The sequence below is a fragment of the Gasterosteus aculeatus genome, chromosome 7 (genome assembly GCF_964276395.1).
Source record: "Gasterosteus aculeatus chromosome 7, fGasAcu3.hap1.1, whole genome shotgun sequence".
Taxonomy (NCBI): domain Eukaryota; kingdom Metazoa; phylum Chordata; class Actinopteri; order Perciformes; family Gasterosteidae; genus Gasterosteus; species Gasterosteus aculeatus.
This window is the reverse complement of record NC_135694.1, coordinates 25,623,223-25,644,329: the sequence shown is the minus strand read 5'-3', so window position 1 is coordinate 25,644,329 and position 21,107 is coordinate 25,623,223. Positions and strand designations below refer to the sequence as shown.

General features: G+C 43.2%; 1 protein-coding gene across 12 annotated transcripts in view; it reads left to right on the top strand.

The window, feature by feature from the left end:
* The first annotated feature begins 205 nt into the window (after positions 1-205).
* Positions 206-21,107, top strand: part of LOC120821566 (neurexin-2) — a 90,521-nt gene continuing 69,619 nt past the window's right edge. For 10 of the 12 annotated variants that reach the window (XM_078106712.1, XM_040180263.2, XM_078106716.1 and 7 more), the window contains exons 1-3: positions 228-561; positions 15,965-17,111; positions 17,808-17,828. In XM_078106712.1, the coding sequence (XP_077962838.1) occupies positions 16,409-17,111; positions 17,808-17,828 (724 nt within the window). In that variant the 5' untranslated portion in view covers positions 228-561; positions 15,965-16,408. Of the gene's footprint in view, positions 562-15,964; positions 17,112-17,807; positions 17,829-21,107 lie in introns of all 12 variants that reach the window. The other 2 variants (XM_078106711.1, XM_040180260.2) reach the window with 2 other exon arrangements.

Below are 21,107 nucleotides of genomic sequence, written 5' to 3'. Positions count from 1 at the left end.
CACACCTGCTCCACCACCAAAAGGTTGCGAGCGTTTTTGTAGTTTGTCTTTTTCTTTTTTTTTTATTTAAATTAATCCTCCGTGGCAACGCTGCTGTTATTTTGACGCGGAGCGGGATTGGTCAACGGCGGCTGACCGCGCCCTCAACCCATGTGAGCCGTACCTACCAAACTATTACCATCAAGTGTCGGGGGGCGGGGGGGGGGGGGGGTGACGGCTCTGCCGCTGGAGGAGAGAAAGCATCTTTGTCTGCACGCAGGAGCTGTGGGCTTCCCCTTCCCCGACCGCCTCCATCGACACGGCGAGATCTAACAAGCGCAGCAGCCTCCTTCTCGGAAGACGGAGGTCGCGTATATTCATCTGCCGCATTCATCTTTGCTCAATATAGTTTTTTTTTTTTTGCACACCCCCTCCCCTCCCCTCTCTCCAACCCCTCCACACCACCACCACCACAACACCACCACCACCCTCGCTCCTCTTTTGTGCTCGCGTCTCTCCTGCCGGGATTATCAACCCAGCCGGGCTCCGTGTCCATGTGGCGGATCGCTGCGTGATGCGCAGGTAAACGGCACCGCACACCTCCCACGCACAGCCGACCTCGCGGACACGGTAATCATCGGTACAGCGTGCTGCGGCACACAGCTACAAGATAAGCCGTGTATCGGTGTCTGCACGCGCGTATGTGTGTGCGTGCGTGCGTGCGTGCGTGTGTGTGTTTTCAATGTCAGTGATCCGGGATATGGTTCGTGTTCCAATTCAGGCGATCGCGGAGCCGCGCGCCGCTCACCAATTATTGACACTTGTCCCAAGGTGTCTTCAGGACATTTCACTTATTGCAGTCAGATACATTTTTTTTTAGCCAAACAGCTTTGTTATCGGTGTTTACTGTCAGTTCAGGTGGGTGGAGGAGAGGTAGTATTATTTTATTTTATTTTTTTTATTTTTTTTTATTCAACACGGTTGCGGATGGGGTCGCGTAATTGCAAGCCGGAAGACATGTCCGGTGCTTTGGGCTGCACCTACAGTCGTGGCTCTCCCTGCGAAATGCAGCCTGCATCCTGCATAACCTATTGTTTGATTCCGCCAGACGCCGGGTTGATAAAAGTGAAGTTCAGGTGGTGTTTTGAGTCCCGCAGCATGCAGGGCCCTTGTCTCTGAAAAGCTTAAGGTAGCCTATTTATTATTGAGAGGCATTTCATGTTCTCAGCCAAAGGATTGTGCAGTTTAAAGATAGGAAAGCAGCAGTGAAACTGTAGTTGAGTCGAGCAGCTGCCACATCATCTGCAACAAAGGAAGCACCCTCATCATAACTGTTATCCTTAAAATGCTTTAAAATCGGGAGGGTAAGTTGTGAGATGAGGTTTTCTCCCTGTGTGATAACAACGTAAGGTTTCTTAAAAGCTGCAGTCCAGAATGCTCCGTCCTGTGCTGCTGCCTCCGTACAGCAAAGCATCTGGCACCCGTTCCGCAGGGTCGACTGAGGGGGTGGTGTGGTTCAACTCCAAAATACAAAATGCTGAAAAAAAACAAACATTGGTCAGTTCCCCAAAAGTCTTTGGTAAGACTGCATTTCGTAAGTGGAGGAGAACAGAGAAAGACGCTTTTACTTAATCTTTTCTTGGATTGCATCACATGGACTTTTCATGTTTTAATCTTTTTCAAGGATATGTTTGATTTGTATTTGTCCCCATCCTCTTTTCCTGCTTTTTGAAATGGTAATGCGTCTATGGAGGGAGGGGGTGGGGAGGAGCTCAAGATTGTGTACTACGCCCGTGCACACCTCACATGCGTACACTGCTGCACCTCCAGGAGACCATATTTGCTTTGCAAATTCCGCTGCATCCGTAACGCAGACCATTTTGTGTCTGACTTCTCTGAGTAGGTAAACTGAAACCATTGTAGTCACAGAACAGGTCGGAGCGCGTCAAGCTCCGATTCCCCATTGACTAGAATGAAGTGACCTCTTCGGCTCGGCCTCTGGTGCTCGCCGTCTTCCGGCCCCCCTTCGCTCGTGGCCGGCGAAGGCAGAGGTGTCGTGTCTTAGATCCGTTGCACGTCCTCTCACTGCAAGGAAGTCTAAAAAACAAGAGCTAAACGCCTATACGATTTGGAGCGTGACTTTTGTGCATTGCTGTGGGGGATATTTTTAGGTGGCACTATACAACAGCGGGGTGTGTCACAGTCTTGGCTTTTTGTTATATCTTTTTTACTATACTCCATTTTATTTCCCCTCCGAGCTTCCTTTGTCTTTCAGCTTTACGTGTGTATTTTTGTTTCTCATCGGCTCTATTTTGATCCAGGATACAAAAACTGCCAAGATTTTACTCACCCCTCAGTATTTTCTTTGGTGCCTTCAGTGGCATCTCCACCACACTCCTGTTGCTATGGTATGACTCACAAGACATCCGTCTCCATCGCCGCTTCCACGGAGACTGAAGGGTTCGGGTAGCGTCAGCGTCGGTTTCTTTTAATAAGGAGATGTTCTCACTGCAGCCACAACTAACACAACGGTACATATCGCAATCTGATTTCACAGCACTTAATGGAATGAAGCGTGTACATCATCGTGTTACTTTAAATACGGCTCTATGATGGAAATTGCTGAAGCGATTGTTTTGTAAAGCTTCTCTCATTTAACTTTTACATTTACAGACGGACGGACGATTGGATGACATAAAGCTTGAAATGGGGAATCTTTGAAAAAACGACCCGGCAGGGTTGATTTGTGTGTGTGTGTCACAGCTCAATGGCTCCAGCATGCATACTGGGGAAGTGGAAGGTTACAGATATTGTGTGGCATTGCGAATCGTGTCGCTTCATCTCTATCATACCCCATCAAGGTCATACCCACAGACTGAAGAGGGGGCCCTGGCCTTTTCCACTCCTGGCTCTGGCAGAGGAAGGGGGCCCGCGGACCACTGCTGCTTCTAATCAGGGCTGACGCGTGACTCAGTAGCACGCCAGCTGCACCGCCAAACCGGGATTATGTCCCTGGATCAAGACAAAATTAAAAAAAAAAAAAAAAAAAAAGGTCACTGTTGAGATCTTGGTCTCTCTACACCTTTGGCGAGTTTGGGTTATTTCATTATTTGTGAAATATTTCAAAGGGAAATAAATACTTCAGTAACTGAAATCTCACGCACAAATATTTTTTATAGCTGCAAGCTTCATAATTGGAGTTGTGACATCAGCAGCTCGCTGTTGGTTATGTTTTAATCTGGGTCATTGTGCCCTAAACTTATTAGAGTAGATAGAAGGATGTAAAGCAGTACAAAAGTCCAGATATGGACACTGACATTTCGCGAGGAGGCACTCTGCTTATACAGTTTTCGAAATGCTTGATTGATATCGGTGATATAATAATCCCTCAAATTGCCCGTTATTTTCAACACAGGTGGTATCGTAGGTGGAATGGAACGGAGGGTGGTCTATAATTTTCTGTAAGCAGAATGCTACTCAGATTTCTGCAAAGGTTCCCACTTGGGAGCCTGTCACTCTGGGCGATGTGGTGACAAAATGTTCTTAGAGAATTTCCACTCTGATTTCTTGAATATGTAAATGACATAAAATGTACCAGATCAAATTCCAGCTTGAGACAATGGAGCCATTATGAACAAGGAACAAAGTCTCTTGTAGATATTCATACCGGTTATTTTAATTGATGCAAAGCTGCTCAACTTGAAATATTCTTAATGTCATTCCAGTTAACCAGGACAGTTCTGGTAGTGCAATTAGGAAGATGCGTCTCACTCATGACACCGTGAAGTGCTTCATTGTGGAACCCTTTCCGACACCAGGCCTCTCAGGCAAAATCACTTACTTTACCTGACACGTCGCCCGGCTTGTTTGTGATATTAAATATATATATAAAGATAAAAGCGGGGCAAATATTTTTCAATGTAGCGTACACAAATCGATTTTTCCTTTAGTTTCAGTCGACTAAATTCTGTTTGGCTGCTGAACCGGCCCACAGCTGTGCGTTGGTCTGCTTCGCCGAACGCCATTTAATGTAACACACTGACTGTGGAAAAGTCGCACCTACAATCCCACTTTAAAAAAAATCACGTTCAGTGTTGATATGGAAATATCTCATTTGTGTAAAGCGGAAACAACACAGCTTTCAGAACTGAACTCCCGCTAAATCTGCCGCCGCGTCCAATTAGTTGCCATTCTTCATCAACAGGATATTGTACTAACAAAGACAAAATTAATAGAAGTAATACATGTGTTCATGTACATGATTGCACAGTTTTGTTGTAATTAGAAATAAATATCGTACGGAAAAATGAGATAAAGATGAAAGCCACTAAACGTGAATAAGCCTTCCTCTAAAGAGAGCAGGGCCGCCGTTCTCTTCCTTACAGGTGTCTTTTGCACCGTCAGAAGTGTTGCATTACATTGCAGGCGTAAAGTATTCCAGCTCATCCATTGTTGTTACCGGGTGACAGCATGAGAAAAGGAAGCTGAAATTGCACCGTTAAACCAAAATATGCCCAGGCAGCATAATCGGTGCCCTTAGAGATATAAAACACAATATCGCCCTGTCTGGATATACATAATGCAGTTACAGTGCTGAGGAGACGGCAGTGCAACAAGGCTCATATCTTACTACATTGCACTGAGAATCTCTACTACGGGATCAATTTGAATCTGGACTTTATTCTTCAATACCAGTAGAGCTGCGCCGTGAGATGTACGAGTCTATCGTCTTGGATTTGAGGTGGTCTTCCTTTTAAAGTAAACGGAAAAAATTCCAGCTAAGTGGCCCCGATTGAGAAGCTTATTTGAGTGTGAAAGAAGCAGTTTCTTCTTAAAATACCACCACATTACTGCATATTGAAATATTTTGCAACAATATTAAGTATTTTACATTCCACCTTGCTGTGGGTTGGGTTTATGAATTCTCATATATTTCTTTTTTCCATCACTAAATGCTAATTATGCTTTGGTAATGAATGTCGATGTAAAACCAACTCCAATAACTGGCTGGTTGAGTGTTGCAATGTTCACGATAGAAGCGCAGCTGGCTTCCTGCACGGCGCGTCGCTGTCATCTTATGAAAAGAGAAGAAACACGCGGAAAGGAAAATGTATTTTATGAAAAGACTATTGCCAGGAGGAAGGTCAAATATTCACTTTGAATGTCAGCCTCATAATTCCCCGTATCTGAATAAATCTCAGACGACACTAACTTTGAACGGGAAAAAAAAAATAAAGAAAAATCTAAATACTTTTGGCCAGTTGAAACGTTTTGATTGAACTTCAGATCAATCAAAACATCAGATGTGTTGCCAGGGACTTCTGACGGGGCTGCCGAGGTATTACGCTATCTTAGTTGCAGATCGCTCAATAAATCTTTCTCTTTCATTCCAGACGTTACTCTCACCAGCACAGACATTCATCTTTTCGGGGGGGGGGGGTAATATCAATGCGACTGAAATGTAGCTTCTGTGTTGGAGGATGGGGGGGGGGGCCTGGTTAAGAGAAGAGGTGAAAAGAGCACAGCCCTGCATGCTTTCCTTTCCTCCTACACCCGATCGCGTCACGTGGAGGCGGCGGATGGCAGATGTACGTGGACGCAGTTGATCAGCGAGAGGCGCAGCACGCCGGGCCTGGATCAAGAGATGTCACATCCATCACGCCAATCTCTGCTGTGCCCGGAACCGGCCTTGTCACACTTATAGACGGCCCAACTGACTGCAGCATAGGTGTGTGGGGGGGGGGCAGTGCGGTAAACACCGGCACAGTAATTTATTTCAATTCACCCTGTGTGTGTGTGTGTGTGTGTGTGTGTGTGTGTGTGTGTGTGTGTGTGTGTGTGTGCAGGCGTCTGTCACGGGGAACAGATTCATGCTAATTCGCTATCGCATGCATCTCATCCTCGCCCCGAGGCCGCTTTATCTATGAAGGTGTTTTTCCTTGTGTGTCCCACCTGTGTAAAGAGGAGGCTCCGTGCCGCATCAGGGCCAGCATCCGTTTTGGGTCTTTAGCGGAGCTCTGTGATCCCACTCAATGAGCCGTTGCCCTTGTATGTAGTTTTCTGTATGTGCACGTGTGCGAAAAGAAGGGAATCAGCGGGTAGGATGCTCGTTTGCTCCCGCTCTCCATTTTGTCTGGTGGCGTCCTCCTCGGGATGAGATGTGACAGCACTGGGTGATCTAATCACGGATGTCACAGCAGAGCTGCTTATTAACTGGGATTTCAAGGGCAAACATTTCCATCATTAGTTGTATACAGTGGTTGTGGGTAATGGCTCTCGGTAATGTCACTGACGATCAGGACGGAGGAGTTGTCTCTTATTTTTTTTGCGCATGGAGCTGATTTAAAGACGACGCATTGATACGTAATGTAGAAGAGGATAAAATCTCTGCTGCAATTGAAGTGTTCCTTGAGAGTTGAGTGGGGAAGAAATTACATTCAAAGAGGAGATAATTTGCTTTCATGATGATCATGTTTTAGATGATTTGTACGGTCCTAAAGAGGCACTGCAAGAAGTGCAGATATCTGAAGTGTCACAGTAACAGAGGGGCTTAATTTACCTTTGATATGTGTACTGTAAATGTTAACTCCCCTACCGTGTGGTTCCTTTAGACTGCTTTTTGAACAGGGTATGTTTTAATAGACTAAATGTACATGCATTTAAAAAAACACAAATCAGCCCACAGTTCATTTTAGGTGTGTTCACCTGCGTGGCTGCTTGAGTTCATCTTTATATCATCTCTATATTACCTGCGTGTGAGCTGCAGCACGCTGGACTCAACAGACTTCATTAGCTTAATAAATGCTCTCAATACTGACTTTTCTACGCTGCCACAGTTTAGCTCACAAGGGCGAGCATCATTGTTATTAATTAAAAATATACGTCAATAATTAGTTTATTGAATAATGTTTTGATGATGGGAATTCTCTGCACTTTTTCAGCCACGCTGGTGTCATTGGAGTCATCATAGAAAATACAGTATGTCGGTCCACAAACACTTTGTTTTTGGAAAAATATTTAATTTTGTGCTGAAATCCCTAACAATTTACAGCTGAAATCGATCAATTAGAGACAAAAGCAGTTGGTTATTTGTATATCTAAAACAATAATTAATTGCTTAATTCATTTTTGTTTGGATCGCACCAAAACCACCAATATGAGCGTTTAATAATAACATTATAATGATAACACAGACTTTGAGAACATATTTTATTTCCATCAAAGTTCTTTCACTTTCTGACGCTGAACAACTTCAACATGCAACATGATGTCGCTTCCATTTTAAAATTTAAAATTAAGACACCAGTTAAAAACTTGTAACAAATAACTAAAGAAAGAGCCGAGCAAAGCTCAGCTTGCAATGCGCTGGTGGGAACCCTGATGCGGATGCAAGGCAGACACACTGCTGACAACCTCGCAGCTAAAGTAATTGATGTGGAGGAGACTTACTTGTAAAGTGGCTGCGCGAGAGTGCACACGGAGGTATTGGGTGCATCTTTTGAGTGGTTTTATGATACCGGTACATGAGCGCAGTATCAGAACAATACGCGATACTAGTTGTATTCATTATATTTCAGCTTCTTTGTAGTAAGTTATTTGCGATAGATATTTGTAATGTAAAAGCGGTTTACTTTACAGCTTGAAATGAAAAAAAATAGCCTTCATAATTATCACAAATTGGGTCTTAACTTATTAAAACCTCAGACGCCTTAAAAGCTGTAGCCTGTTACTCAAACATTTTCCATTTGGATCTTGTGTAATACTCCTCCTTCAGTGCCGCCTCATTCATCGTTTTAACGCAGGGCTGCTTTGGGTCGGAACGCATGTTTGGCCGCGAAGCTATTTCCTGCAACATCAGCCCACTGTAGCCGATATTCACAGAGAGAATCTCAGATAGGAATTCTCCCACTCGCTTCTGCTTTGGCTCACCTGGGTCGGATTGACAGCGTCTGACTGAATTGCGCTCCACACACACCACTTATGTCATTACGTGCTGAAACCGAGTAGATTCGGCGGAAAGCGGACAATGTCAGTCTTTTAAAGAAATAGACCAATAGTTCTGCAGTGAAGATCGTGTCCTGTGTGTAACCAAACGCCGACTTAGAAGTGAATACATTCCATCTTGATAGATGTACAAGAGCTGATCCCTCGCTAATGATGGTGATAACGATGAGCCCCCGATGGACCTCCACCCCTGAGTACGATAAGGGTTGTGCTGTGATCCTGCAGGACTGGGCTCGTGCTTCGATTAGCATATAGGTCCGTTTTGCAGGGCTCAGCCATATGTGCTGGATGCCTGCCTGCTGTCTTGTCGTTTAAATCACATTTAGCTGTAACCCAACCGAATTGCGTTTCAAATGGTGTTACAGCTATAGCAAACAGATGTGCATGCATTTTATCCTTTACAACGCCTACAGTGCATTTACCTAATGAGGGTGCTGTGTGCACACAACCATGTTTATGTCTGTAGCCAGTGTTGTGCAGCTACCTAATTACCTGGTTTGCTGGTTTGTGAATATGTCAGCTGTTATAGTGGTCTGTGTCACTGATAACATTTAACCCCAGGTCAGTAAACATCCACTCACTGTTCAGTATGGAATCAGTACTTTAATTAAGTTCTTCTGTCTGTGGTTAAAGCAAGAGCACCATATCTGCTCACATGTTAAAACCTGTTTTTCTTTCTCTGCATGGCTGTATGCGTGATTACAATTATTTCAACAGAGTTCAAAACAGTTTCAACACAATGTTCATTGTTGAATACCTAAAAATGCTATATTTTTATCTATAAAAAAAAATATATATATATATTCTATATTTTTATACACTAACTTTCATGTGCCCCGATAAAAGCAATTTGTGCAGCACACAGTGTGAAGAGAGTGTCTGTACAAACATCTCATTTTCCTTTTACCTTCCGTTTACTCTTTGAATTATACAACAATCATAAGGAAATCAGCTGATGCAGAGATACGAGTTAACGGTCAAGAAGAGGATCAAGTGGCGGATGATGACGGGGATAATGACGGCTGTGCTGTTGATGAAGAGAGCAGCCTGGTGGCAGGGGCGATGATGTTGCTGATGCCGATGTTGATGAGGCCTGTGATTATATCTCTGAAGCTTGCAGCTGAAGTAAAAATATTTTGCACAGATGCAAAACATCAGTGAACATAATATGCAGAGAAAAACCCGACTGAGAGTAGATGTATAAAGCATGATTTGACATTTTTCGTTGCTGGTGCTGCTGCAGTGTGACGCCTAATTGGTGCCAAATACCGATGTCTCTCCCCGTATTGGATTAGTGATATCATGTCCCTTTTAAAGATAGAGAAGATTAGATATTCTGTTAATCCCGATACGTTTGTATAATAAGTGGCAATCTTTTTAAACGTTCTTCAACAGCAATCTCTGTTTGCGGACTGATAGTTTGTCTCTCGTTTTGTGGCATTAAACGTTGAATAGTGTGAATGCATCTTTTAATATGACTCTTCTTTGGCCCTTTGATGCAAACTACTTTGATTACATTGCTACTTCTGCTGCTACTTTTTGCTATACTGTTGTTTTCTTAATGCATGATATGTATTGCTACGTACTACGTGGTATATATCTGCAAGAAAATACTCTAAAATTAGCAATAGCTGAAAATAATCCTTTTAGTTGTCTTAATATTTGATACTATAAACATATTTTGGTCAACTATTAGACCGTGTTGTTCATTTGAGAAATGTGTTTCAAAAATGTGATTTTTTTTTTTATTAAATGACCAGCCGATGGAACAACTCCTCCAGCTCAACCACCTCCACCTACTACAGAACAAAAACAATGTATTCTAAGAGTAATTCAGGTTTCAAGTCACATAGAAGAGTGCAGCTCGTCATCAAAGATTGAGTAAGTTGCCTCCAAAGAAAGACTGAAGACTGAAAAAGGAGGAATAAAGGAATAAAATGTAAGATTCATAAAGAGAACAGACTGTTGTTTTGAACATGACATTTGAAGTCGGTACACCGTGATGCACTTTGGAAAAAATCTCATGACTAGAACTGAGAGCTGGAAACTTCCGCGCAGATGCCCAAAGGAATCGCATCACTATGTTGTTATTATGACCTCCGTCAAATAATCACACTTTCCTTTGTGCTATAACAAAAGTCAAGGTGACACCTGAAGAAGAGTAGTATCACCTTAGTGTTTCACGTGCACACGGCTCAAGGGGAAACCATATTAAAAGCTGGCCCTGTTCACACATGTGTCGCACTTAATGGGTGTGAATTGTATAAAACACTGATTAGCTTCCCACTCATCTCCATATGAACTATGACGCTCCAGCCAGACGTCAGTTAGCTCAGCTTATCTTAAAGACTCGAACCCTGTGGGGGTCGGTAATCTTGCTGCGTGTGTAAATAATGCGTTGTGCTGACCCTTGTATCAGGAGAGTGGTAGAAGATGGACAAAGCATCCAAACCACAGACCTCCCCCAAAAAGGGAAACAATAATTAAGCCTCATGTGGTGGATTCTGTTATTGCTACAAATCACTTTTATGTTACATTTAATTGCACCCTTACTAGTATGATATGAGTATAGTGTGAACTTGAGTTATGCTGTAACAAACCGGTGAATGATCATTCCAATAAGTTCAGTAAGCTTGACTTGACGATTTATTTTTTTTGTGCAGATTAGTTCAGTTGTTTTGAAATACACCGAAACTGTTAAATCTTTTAAACGCAGACTCGACTTTTATATGTATCCTTGATGCGTTAACATTCAACAATATTGAAATCTACGGTTAATCTTGCAAAAAAAAACATCAAGTTATTATTTGCAACATGATGGATGCAGACATCACAGAGCACAGTGGTAACAATTTACTATTCACAACGGCTTTTCTGCATTCAGATCAGTCTTTAAAACATCTGGATTTTAGATGGAAGCTTCATGACTTTTCTCTTTCTTCTCTTTTTTTCTTACCTTTTATTTTTTGCATAAACTGTTTGGTTTTTTCAATCACTCAAGGAAAAGAGTTTTAAATTATGCAGAGTTACTCCCAAATTGTTGTTTTGTCCTCCATATTTATAAGTAAAAGGCCGTAAGGCATAATTTGAACAATTCTTTTGAATTAGACAGCCTGGTTGATCAATCGTGAATTTTTTATCCTTGAAATGTGGATGTAAGAGCAGTAGATGGGTCACAGCTCGTAATAATATACAGGCAGCTCGTTGACTAGTATGATTAGTATCGTGCTGATGAGATTACAACATTTGATTAAAACAAAACAAATCACAGCTTCTTGAACATGTACAAACAGAGCTGGTCAAACATAGAAAGCATCGCCGCAATCATATTTCGGTGGAGTCTAACTAATTACATTTCATCATATATATACTAATTTCACAAAAATGCATCAACTAAAACAACAATTCTGAGCAAACTTACTAAAAATTAACAAAACTAGTCAAAAGGTACAAATATATTAGTCAAATTGGATTCATAACAGTTGAATGTGGCTGATTACATTACAGGGGAATCTATATGTAGGCAGATAAATGTGTTTTTGAATGTGACAATTCAAGTCCTGAGATCAAAAATGAATGGAAATAAGACGTCTCTTTGAGGCCACAGCCACTAAGGAGTAGCTGCCTTCACAGGCGTGTAGAAAGCCGCGTGCGAAGCTTCGTCTGGGCCGCGCCGAGGTAGCAGCTTGTTGGGAGGGACCCAACGCAGCTGAGCAGCCCTCCGTGGCTCCGTCCTGGGTGCTGCAGGGTGGAGGACCCTTTGTAATGATGCTGTAAGTCCCCCGGCTCCATCGGTGCCCGAGTGGCAACCCCCCCCTACCGCTTTGCGCTTGCTTAAATTTGCATAAATATCCTATTTATATACTCTACTTCAAATTTCAGCAGAATTTATACTTAAACTGGTTTTTTTCCCTCCTCAATGAGCTTATTATTCATGAAATATTTCATGAAATAATTGACATTTACTGTACAATATACATAGAACAGTCAAATTTGACACATGCACAGTCTATTTTAAAGATTATTGTGTTACTTTGAAGGATGGTTGGAAAGATTATTAGCATACTCGTTTTAAATCCCAAATCCAAACTATGCAAATCTTAAATAGAAGTTTACATTTTCTTTTCTTTTGAAAGGCAAAATACTGACATGCTGTGGAACTCAGGGTTTGGTGAAGCATTGAAAATCTGGTCACTGTCTGCTCGTGCATCGGGTTCTTCGGAAGCAGAAAATAGTTACTCAACTACGTTGATGACTATCATTAGGTCTTTTATATTGAATATTCATGACTATCCTTATACTCAATGTCTGTTCGTAGAGGAGGAAGACGTGGATGCAATTAAGGGAACGGGAACGTACCCAATGGTCTCCTGAGTAGCACAGATTAAATATGAAGAAGCAAATAAATTCTGCACTGATTTGGAGGCAGGGTGACGTTGTACCAGCCGACTTCCATTCTGAACTCTTGCCTGCACTCCACACTTGACTGCAGAGGAAAACATGCATGTATTTGTGTCTTCGGGTTATTTGAAGAAATCTATTCCCAGTTATGCATTGTTATTAGTAAAACATGCAACTAGAGAGATGCATAAATGTTTCAATATGAGTCAGCGAACAAATCAAAACAGTTTTTTCGTCTTAGTCAGCTCTTCCATTTATGAAAGCATTGGCTAAAAAATGTTGAAGCACTATATTGATTAAATAAAAGAAATTATTTCCAAGAATGCCTTTGAGCTTGAAGACAAAGTCAGCAACCCTTATATTTGATGTCTTTAATCTCTAATCCAAAATCTGCATCACGTCTCAGTGCATGTGGGTCAGGCTCATCTTTGTTCCGTACCAGGACAAATTAAATTGAACTGGTTCATTCAAAATGCATATCAGCAGTCACTGTTTCCGTCCGTGATTATTGGTAATACATTTTTTCCTTGTTTGACACAAAATTATTTTCAATGGTTTTCCATTTGTTAATTTGTTTATGATGTGACTTTAGAAGACACTTCTTTTTGTGAACTCGAGAGCAAGCAGAACAATTATATGACAGCATATCTGGAAAAAAAGTTTGCGAATTTGGCTCAAGGTAGATTGATCAGACACAAATTGTTCACCGACGAACAACGGCAATACAAACGTAAATTCATGTTTCATCATGGAAATTACAGGATATTGGATTATAAATAGCAAAATAGGAGGCATCTGCTTCTATTTAAAGTTCATGCAACAATCTTGAGGTACGTAGCAGCTTGTGCAGTTATTTAAGAGTTAATCGGGAGCCATGCCTTTCCGCATCAGAGGTTATTACTGTATAATATCTATCATGTATCATAAGGGTTGTCAGTACCTTAACATGGACGCTAACACGCCCTTGGACCTTACACACACGGGTGGAACAACTTTTACTTTACGCACAGAACTGTGCCTCAAGTAGATCGGGCATATTACACAATGTTGCTGACGATAGCTTCTAAAGGCCTGTTAGAATTGCTTTTTGGGTCTTGCAGGAGGACGACGAGGCATCCAACCCACACCGGTCCTTTAATGGAAGCTTGAGCTAAACAGCTGGTGAACAATGACCATGTGGTACGTTGGGTAAAAATGCGGCATTCTTCTACAATGTAAGTGCCCGAGGCAAACTGCAGTCTGCTGACAGCAGGTAACCCTCTGCCATGTCAAATGAATACACCACATGTGTTTATCGTTTCAACAGTATCACAAACAGTGTTGAGTTTGTTTTTTTGAGTGCATGGCACACCTCCTGCTTTGCTCTCTCACCTGTTTACACTCTTGATTTTGCAGAGCAACGTCGTAAGATCTCTCGCTGTGTTCACTGAAACGTATCACATCAAGATCCCTGTTGTTTGATGTCAGTCATGGATTCGAGTAAGAGCTGCTTACTTCAAGTTCCTGCAGCGTTGAGTCTGTGTGATTTCTGCAAATGCACAATCAGTAGCGGGGTTTTAATCTTTCATCCTCCAGGTGTGTTTTATTGCCTAATAATCCCTGAGATAATGAGTGCTGGCGTATTGATGTAGGCAACAACAACTAAACAGAATATGGTGTGTGGTGCGGAATATTGTATTTTTTATACGCTGTATATTATCATTATTATCATGAGTGTCTCTTAATGAGCGTCTTAATGTGAGTTGCCACAGAATCGTTATGATGTGGGGAAGCCACGCAGCTGAAAAGCACCACTTTTTTTTTTTAACATACAATCACGTGTTGTCTGTCTGACTCAAAGCGAGCTTGAAGTCAACCTCGTATATATTCAGCCGCCACGGGTTCTGAGAATCATTTCACACACCGCACCTGACCCCGGCAAATTGCAATTCATCCTGCGAAGCGGGTGTCAGTTTACTCGTGACCTTTCAGGATGCAGCTATTCCCATGATAAACCCGTCCGTCAGAAGCGTTTTCTCACAGCCCCGCACCTCTCTGATGTTTGAGGAGAAACTTTGATTTATTTTGCCGCGGCGCACTCCTTCTTGCGACATCTACCTTTAGTGAATAAACCCAACTTTGGTAGTCCCTGATCAGCAGGAGGCCCAATAGAGGCGGGAATCCCCAGCGGACGATAACACACATTGTTTTTCTCTCTGTGGCAGAGATGAAATTGGGCCAAACTTGCAGGAAATGCCTCTTCTCCTATAAGGCACAGAAAAGGCCTATAAAGGAGAGTGTACTCAAGGTAACATGGATTAAAGATTGTTTATTGCTGCTGAACAAAGTAGCTGTTTTTGAGGTTCCTTGCAAACCCCAGAGCTTTAGCGTGACATATTATTTGGAGCAGGTTTTGGTTTTATTGTGAACTGATTGATTGCATCTGTGTGCATCAATAACTTGAATGTAAACTGCTACTGTATCTATATTCCTTTCCCTGTTCGTGAAGACGGGGTGACTTTGGTCTTCTAAGTCAAACACATGGTGAGTGTGTTCAGATATGTGACGCATGGCACCACGCAGGAATATAGGCTTCCGAAGTTGTTCCACAACTTTGTGAAAAATGGTAGTAATAGATGATAGCCGCTGATTTAGTTTTGATCACTTAATTGGATCACACAACGGTATACGTGTTTTTAATAGGTTTTGGACGGCACTGGAGTTCATTGGCACAGAGGCACAAGCTATAACAGGCTGTTGCTACACAGGCAGCACTCATTATTCGCTTTCCCCTCTGTGGGGAAATTGTTAATAATGAAAAGATAAATAAACGCCACCATCGTCCTTTGAATACAAATGTTCTCACTTAAAATGTGCGCGTTTTCCCCTGACATAAATCAACACGATGAATAGTTACCAGTTGTACTATTTAACCTTTGTGAAGGATGATAATAAATAGAGCAGATTCCCATTTCAGAGTGATGGAACACTTTGTCTGTCCTTAGGCCTGGTAGGCGCCTCTTTTGTGATCACAAGCGATTACATTTTCTGTTTGTTGGTTTGTTTGTTTGTTTCTAACACAGACTTCTTCCTCTTCATCACTCCCAGCCTCTGGCTTGCACGTGTTGTTTAGCTGTAATGTCTTAGCTTGATCCCAGGGAGCACTGAAGGCTTAAGGGGCTCAAAACCACTGGTTGAGGCCACGGATTGTACCAAAACATCTGGAGTACGAGATGTTTTGCTTATGAAAGTAGCTTGGGTCTCGGCATACCAGTGGGACACTCTGTTTTCCCTTCCGCCTCGACGCTAAGACGTAAAGTGAGACCCAACAACTGAGGTACTACTTTGCTAAAGCGTTGCTGGAAAAAAAAAAGAAAACAATGGCTCATAAAAATGTGAAGCATTGCCGAATGCTGAAATCCTCCTGACAATTAAACCTCTCTATCCACCATCACTCTTCCCCCTCTGACATTTTAATCATTTGTTTGATTTTGTAATTCATACTCCACGTCATTCCTCATCACTGCAGAATATTATTTGTGCAATCCGTCGTTGGTAATCTCTCCAGCTATTCACTACCAGTGCCTCTTTTATGTTTTAGGATGTTAGGAAGCTGAGAAGACTGGAGGCGGTACCCGATCTGCGTGCCTAGCCGACCCACGGACAACCGACAGGAGCAGCGCTGGATGGAGGCCAAGACACTGGATGGCGAAGGCGAGGAAGCGCACGGCACCGTGGAGCACTTATGTTGTTCGCTCGCTCTCTCTAGGAGACCCAAAGTAGATGCAAATTGTTCTGCAATGTGCCCCGTTTGTTCGCTCTGCCACGTGTCGTCCATGGAGGGATGGCAAAAAGATCCAAGATAGACAGTCGAGGCTGAAGAAACTCATTTTCTACGTGTGGGAATTGCAGTCTTATTCCTGCTAATTTTAGTGCTGATAACGAAAGCGGCGTAGACGCTAGATAGTATTTCCTCCTTGCCGCTTCCTTGGATTCATATGATTAGAGGCCACGAGGGAGCCAGTGGTTGTAGATAGTAGCCATCATGGGCAGGTGCACAGGCGAGGCTGCATGGTTGCTGTTGTTAGCTGGGTTGCTGCTCTCAGCCGTGGCTCTGGAATATGAGGGCGTCCCCGGGCAGTGGACACGCTACGGCCAGTGGGACGCCAAAGCAACGGGTGAGCTCAGCTTCATTCTGAAAACCAACACCAGCAAAGCCCTGGTGCTCTATCTGGACGACGGAGGGAACTGCGACTTCCTGGAGCTTCTAATCGCCGACGGGAGGCTCCACATGCGCTTCACCATCCACTGCGCCGAGCCGGCCTCCCTGCACACAGAGACGCGGATCGACGACCTGCGTTGGCACAGAGTCCTTCTGTCCCGCGATCACAGGGAGACGAGGCTGGTGGTGGACAACGAGGAGAAAGTGGCCGAAGTGAAGTCCAAGAGGAACGAGATGGTCGTGGCCAGCGACCTCTACGTAGGGGGGATCTCACCCGACGTGCGTCTCTCCGCCCTGACGTCCAGCACTGTTAAGTACGAGCCGCCGTTCCGGGGCCTGATCGCCAATCTGAAGCTGGGGGAGGCCCTGCCGTTGCTATTGGACGGCCAAGCGGTTCACAGTGATTTGGAGTACATATGTATCACGCACTCTCCATGCGGCAAAAAAGGCCTGTGCTCCGTCAGCAAAGGAGAGGTCGTCTGCGACTGTATCAATACCGGCTACACGGGAAGGTACTGCAATGAAGGTGAGGAAAATAACATTATTTTTGTGTTTTTTTGCTTCATGCTCTGGGGACTAGTTCCTTTGAATGAATATAATCCAGCAGCTAATTATCTTTATTCTGGTCACACTGGTGCACATTGTACGTAATTGCATTACGTAATGCTAATGTACCTGAATGCTACTGAAAATGTTTGCATTAAGTGGCTGACAAATGGTTAAAAAAATAAATTAGCTTATTATTATTCCATTCTGAGTAATGTATGTGGTCTAAACCTCTTTAGGCTCTAAAAGATGATCAATAAAGCCCACTTTAAACGATGCCGGTAGTACTGAAAGGCTGCTTTAGTGTGAGAGTCCAGCTCTCTCCAGCAATTATCTCCACAAGTCAAAGAGGGTAACGGCTTCCTAATGTGACAGATGTTTGCCCGTTCTCAACCCAGACATTTAACGATCAAATAGGTGTCATTTTCTTTAGCTTTGTGTCTGCTGATCATGAGGGAGATAAATTGTCATCTAAGTGAGTTTTGAAAATGCCTAATGTATAGACAAAGAAACATGAGGACAAGGCATTTAGGATGTTTGACAACAGATGTCATGTGTTCTCTAAAATAATACACGTTTGGCTTAAAAGCTCTGCTGCTTTCTCGTGCCAGTCAACATGCACCAACCATTGTTCAGCTACACATTAACGTTTCCCTCTCTTCTTTCTTTTCTGCAGCTGTCCAGAAAGAAGTTGAAGGTAAGACAATGCTTGATGGAATGAGCATAGTGATGAGCGTGATTTGTTTTTGCTCTGATGCTCTTGCAAAGGCTATAACAACAGCATCAGTGTGTGAGAGTGTGTTTGGTTATTATCAGCTTGTTATTGTCGGTTTGGACTGCAGTTCTGACATCCAACAAATTAAGCTGCGAGGCGATATACTATCACTCTTCACAAGGTCACTATGGAAATAGCGCTTTATGTGCTGAACGCTCATTGTATATCAAATCTGTATGCCGGAGGTAACTAGAGTGGTCTGCCGGGCCTTGTGGGAGTTGTACAATACTGAGAGCATTCGTATTCTCACAAAAAAAAGCGACTGTACAGACATGCTTTGTTTTATTATTTATGACTAGTGTGTTTTTCCTCTCTCTGAAGTTCACGTTTTCTCCATCTAAACTGGGATGCTGTGAAATGTTTACTTTTGCTGCCGTTATCTGCCACTATGCGCTGGTAAATATGTGGTTAAACGCGCAACACGGCTGGATACTTTTTGTTATACATTACATTGCATTATTATTATTTTCTTTTTTGATAGATGCATTTAGAATTGTTTCCTTAAGAGAAACAAATCTCCTTTGGCAGAAAATGAGACATTTATCTCATTATTGGCAGCATTTTAACTGACCACAATTCCACAGGATTGGTTTCTAATGAGGTGCACGTAGTGAACTTGAAATGAAGATTGAAAGCGGGGAAGGAGATTTGTTTAGTCGGCACCGGAGCGAGACATCCATCTCCCCAGTAAAGACTGCTGGTTCTGGTGAAAGGGCAGCCAACAGGCTCGGGAGACCAGCGAAATGTGCACCGATCCGCTGCACGTTATAAATCACTGTTACTGACTCAAAATCCACCGACCTCATGCACACCTGCTCTCCGAAATCCTGCCTCTGCCACTTTGGTCACTTATAATGCCACCGTTACATTTGTGTACAAAATGAACGTAGAAGGATGATTGCGAAATGCTTTCATCTGAACAGTGGCTCTCATGGTAACAGTTCAATAACACTTGGGTACTTAAAATGATATGAAGTATTCTCTTAGAGATAATGCGTGTTTTTGGTTTACATTCTGTATTTTGAACAGCACGGAAGGAGGACTCTGTGGCTTTGGTACATGGCTGTAGGCTTCAGTAATGATTAATATATTTCATCCCTACACCATTAATTACACTATTAATCATTGTTAGTAAGAGAAAAGCTGAAGTTCCGGTTTATTGGAGTAACGCTGGACACGGACACAATCCCCATGCCGAACAGTAAAATCCCGCTCACCAGATGCCTTTCTTCTATCCTTCACACAACTCCTCGTGCTATTCGGCAGCACGCCTTTGATGTCCTAGCATCGATGGAAATAGAAGTATCTATTGCCCTGAGATGGTAACCCATATACCGCTATATGTGGGACAGGAATTACCATTATTTGTCTGAGGAACAGCCTTAAGGCAGTAAACCTTGGGAACAGCAGGTGAGTCTTCTGAGTTCAACGGCGGTGCGAAGCACGTGCGCTGCCGCCGATCCGTGCAGGCGAAGGCCGCGGCGGGACATGCTTCAATGCACAAAGCATCCTCCGATGTGGGGAGAAGAGAAGAAAAAAAAGGTCTGTGAAAGGGAGATAAGGACGGCCACCTCAGACCCAGAAGAGAGCAAAATATCTCCAACGTGGAGGAACATCTTACATAACCCTCATGTGACGACGAACACTTTTTTTGGAGGTGATTCCAGTAGATGGTCCTGTGCAGGGAGGACACACCAATAACTGCAGGTGAACGACACGGTCGGCACAGGCCTGTTTTAAAGAAAGGACGCGGCTGGTCCTGGTGGGATGGCATCTTTTAGAAACAGCGACCTTGGTCTAATCCCTCATTACAGGCTCCATAATACTGTACTTTGCGAGGAAAAACAAATTTAGCAAATCTTAATCCTCGCGCAGTGGCTCTTTCTTCTTAGATGCTCGCTAATTAATGTTGCATTAATAATTTAAGAGGTCCGTCAACCATTTTTTTTTTGTTTAATTAAAGTTACTTAGAGAGCAGTTTTGTCTGGTGTTCCCAAAAGTTCATACTGTCACAAGCAAAGTGAAATCAAGGTGTATTTAGTCACACCACTGAATCAATTGTATACCCTCAGATCTATATAAATTAGCAAATCACTCTTAAATGATAACATTTGAATAATTTTATACGGTGAGGTAAAGATAAATTGATGAAATGGGCAATTTCTTTTAAGAATCTGACAGAATCTCCCCTTACTAACTTTGACTAATTCTTAACATCCCTAGACAGTCGATTGTTTTTTATTAATTTAAACATGTATAAACTCAAAAATCAAGATCCTTAAAGCAAAGTGCTAACCTTTTTAATAAAATGAACCGCTATCTTAGATTATTAGTAGGAACGACGCTTTATTCTCATGCAGGCTTTCTCTTCTAATGGGACTCTAAAGGTCCAGCCCGTCATCTCTGGATTTCCACACACTGAGATTTGGATGTGAGGCCCGGCCAGCTGGGATGAGCATATTCAATGGCAGCAACGGCACCCCTCCTACTCCACTTTTCCCTCAAATCCTCAGATGACAAATGCACACTCGAGGAAGACTTTGTTGGCCGAGGCACATTGTTAAGTGCTGCCTGGCCTTTTCGGTCACCGGCAGGAGTCTCCATCAGTCGGGGACGCAGGTCACTTTTGCTCATCTCAGCGCTCAACAAAGATCCCAAAGGTGTGGACTCCATCGCAGCTTTGGCTCAAAGCCCCTTTCTTCAGCTCTGCCGAAAAATAGTGCAGCGTCACACTTGGCACTCCCCACTTGATGCAGCGAGCGATGGCTTTGGGACTGCCTCTTCTCATTTGTTGGATAATTTTGAACCTAAATTCTCTCTAAATGGACAAAAGACGCAGACATATAAATGAGGTTTTTCCCCTTGCTGTCCCAGCTGCTGGGTGTGCCTTTGTTGCTGTTAATTATAAACAAGCTCCCCTTTTAGACCCCCCCCCCCCCCCCCCCCCCCGCTGTTCGCTTGCTGCAACATCACAGCTCTGTTGAGTGATGTGCGGAAGACACAATCTCCCGCGGGATAAGCTCTCGCCCAGTCAGATTAAAGTACGTCTGGCGAGAGGGTGACGTAACACTCCTTATGCCTCGTCCATACGTAGAGGGGGGGGCACACGGCAGCTCTTTGTCTGCCGCGCATGTGGTTGCATCTCGTCGAAGGAGAGAGAGGGGCTGGTTTTGCAAGGAGACACCGTCTCAAAAGCCTATA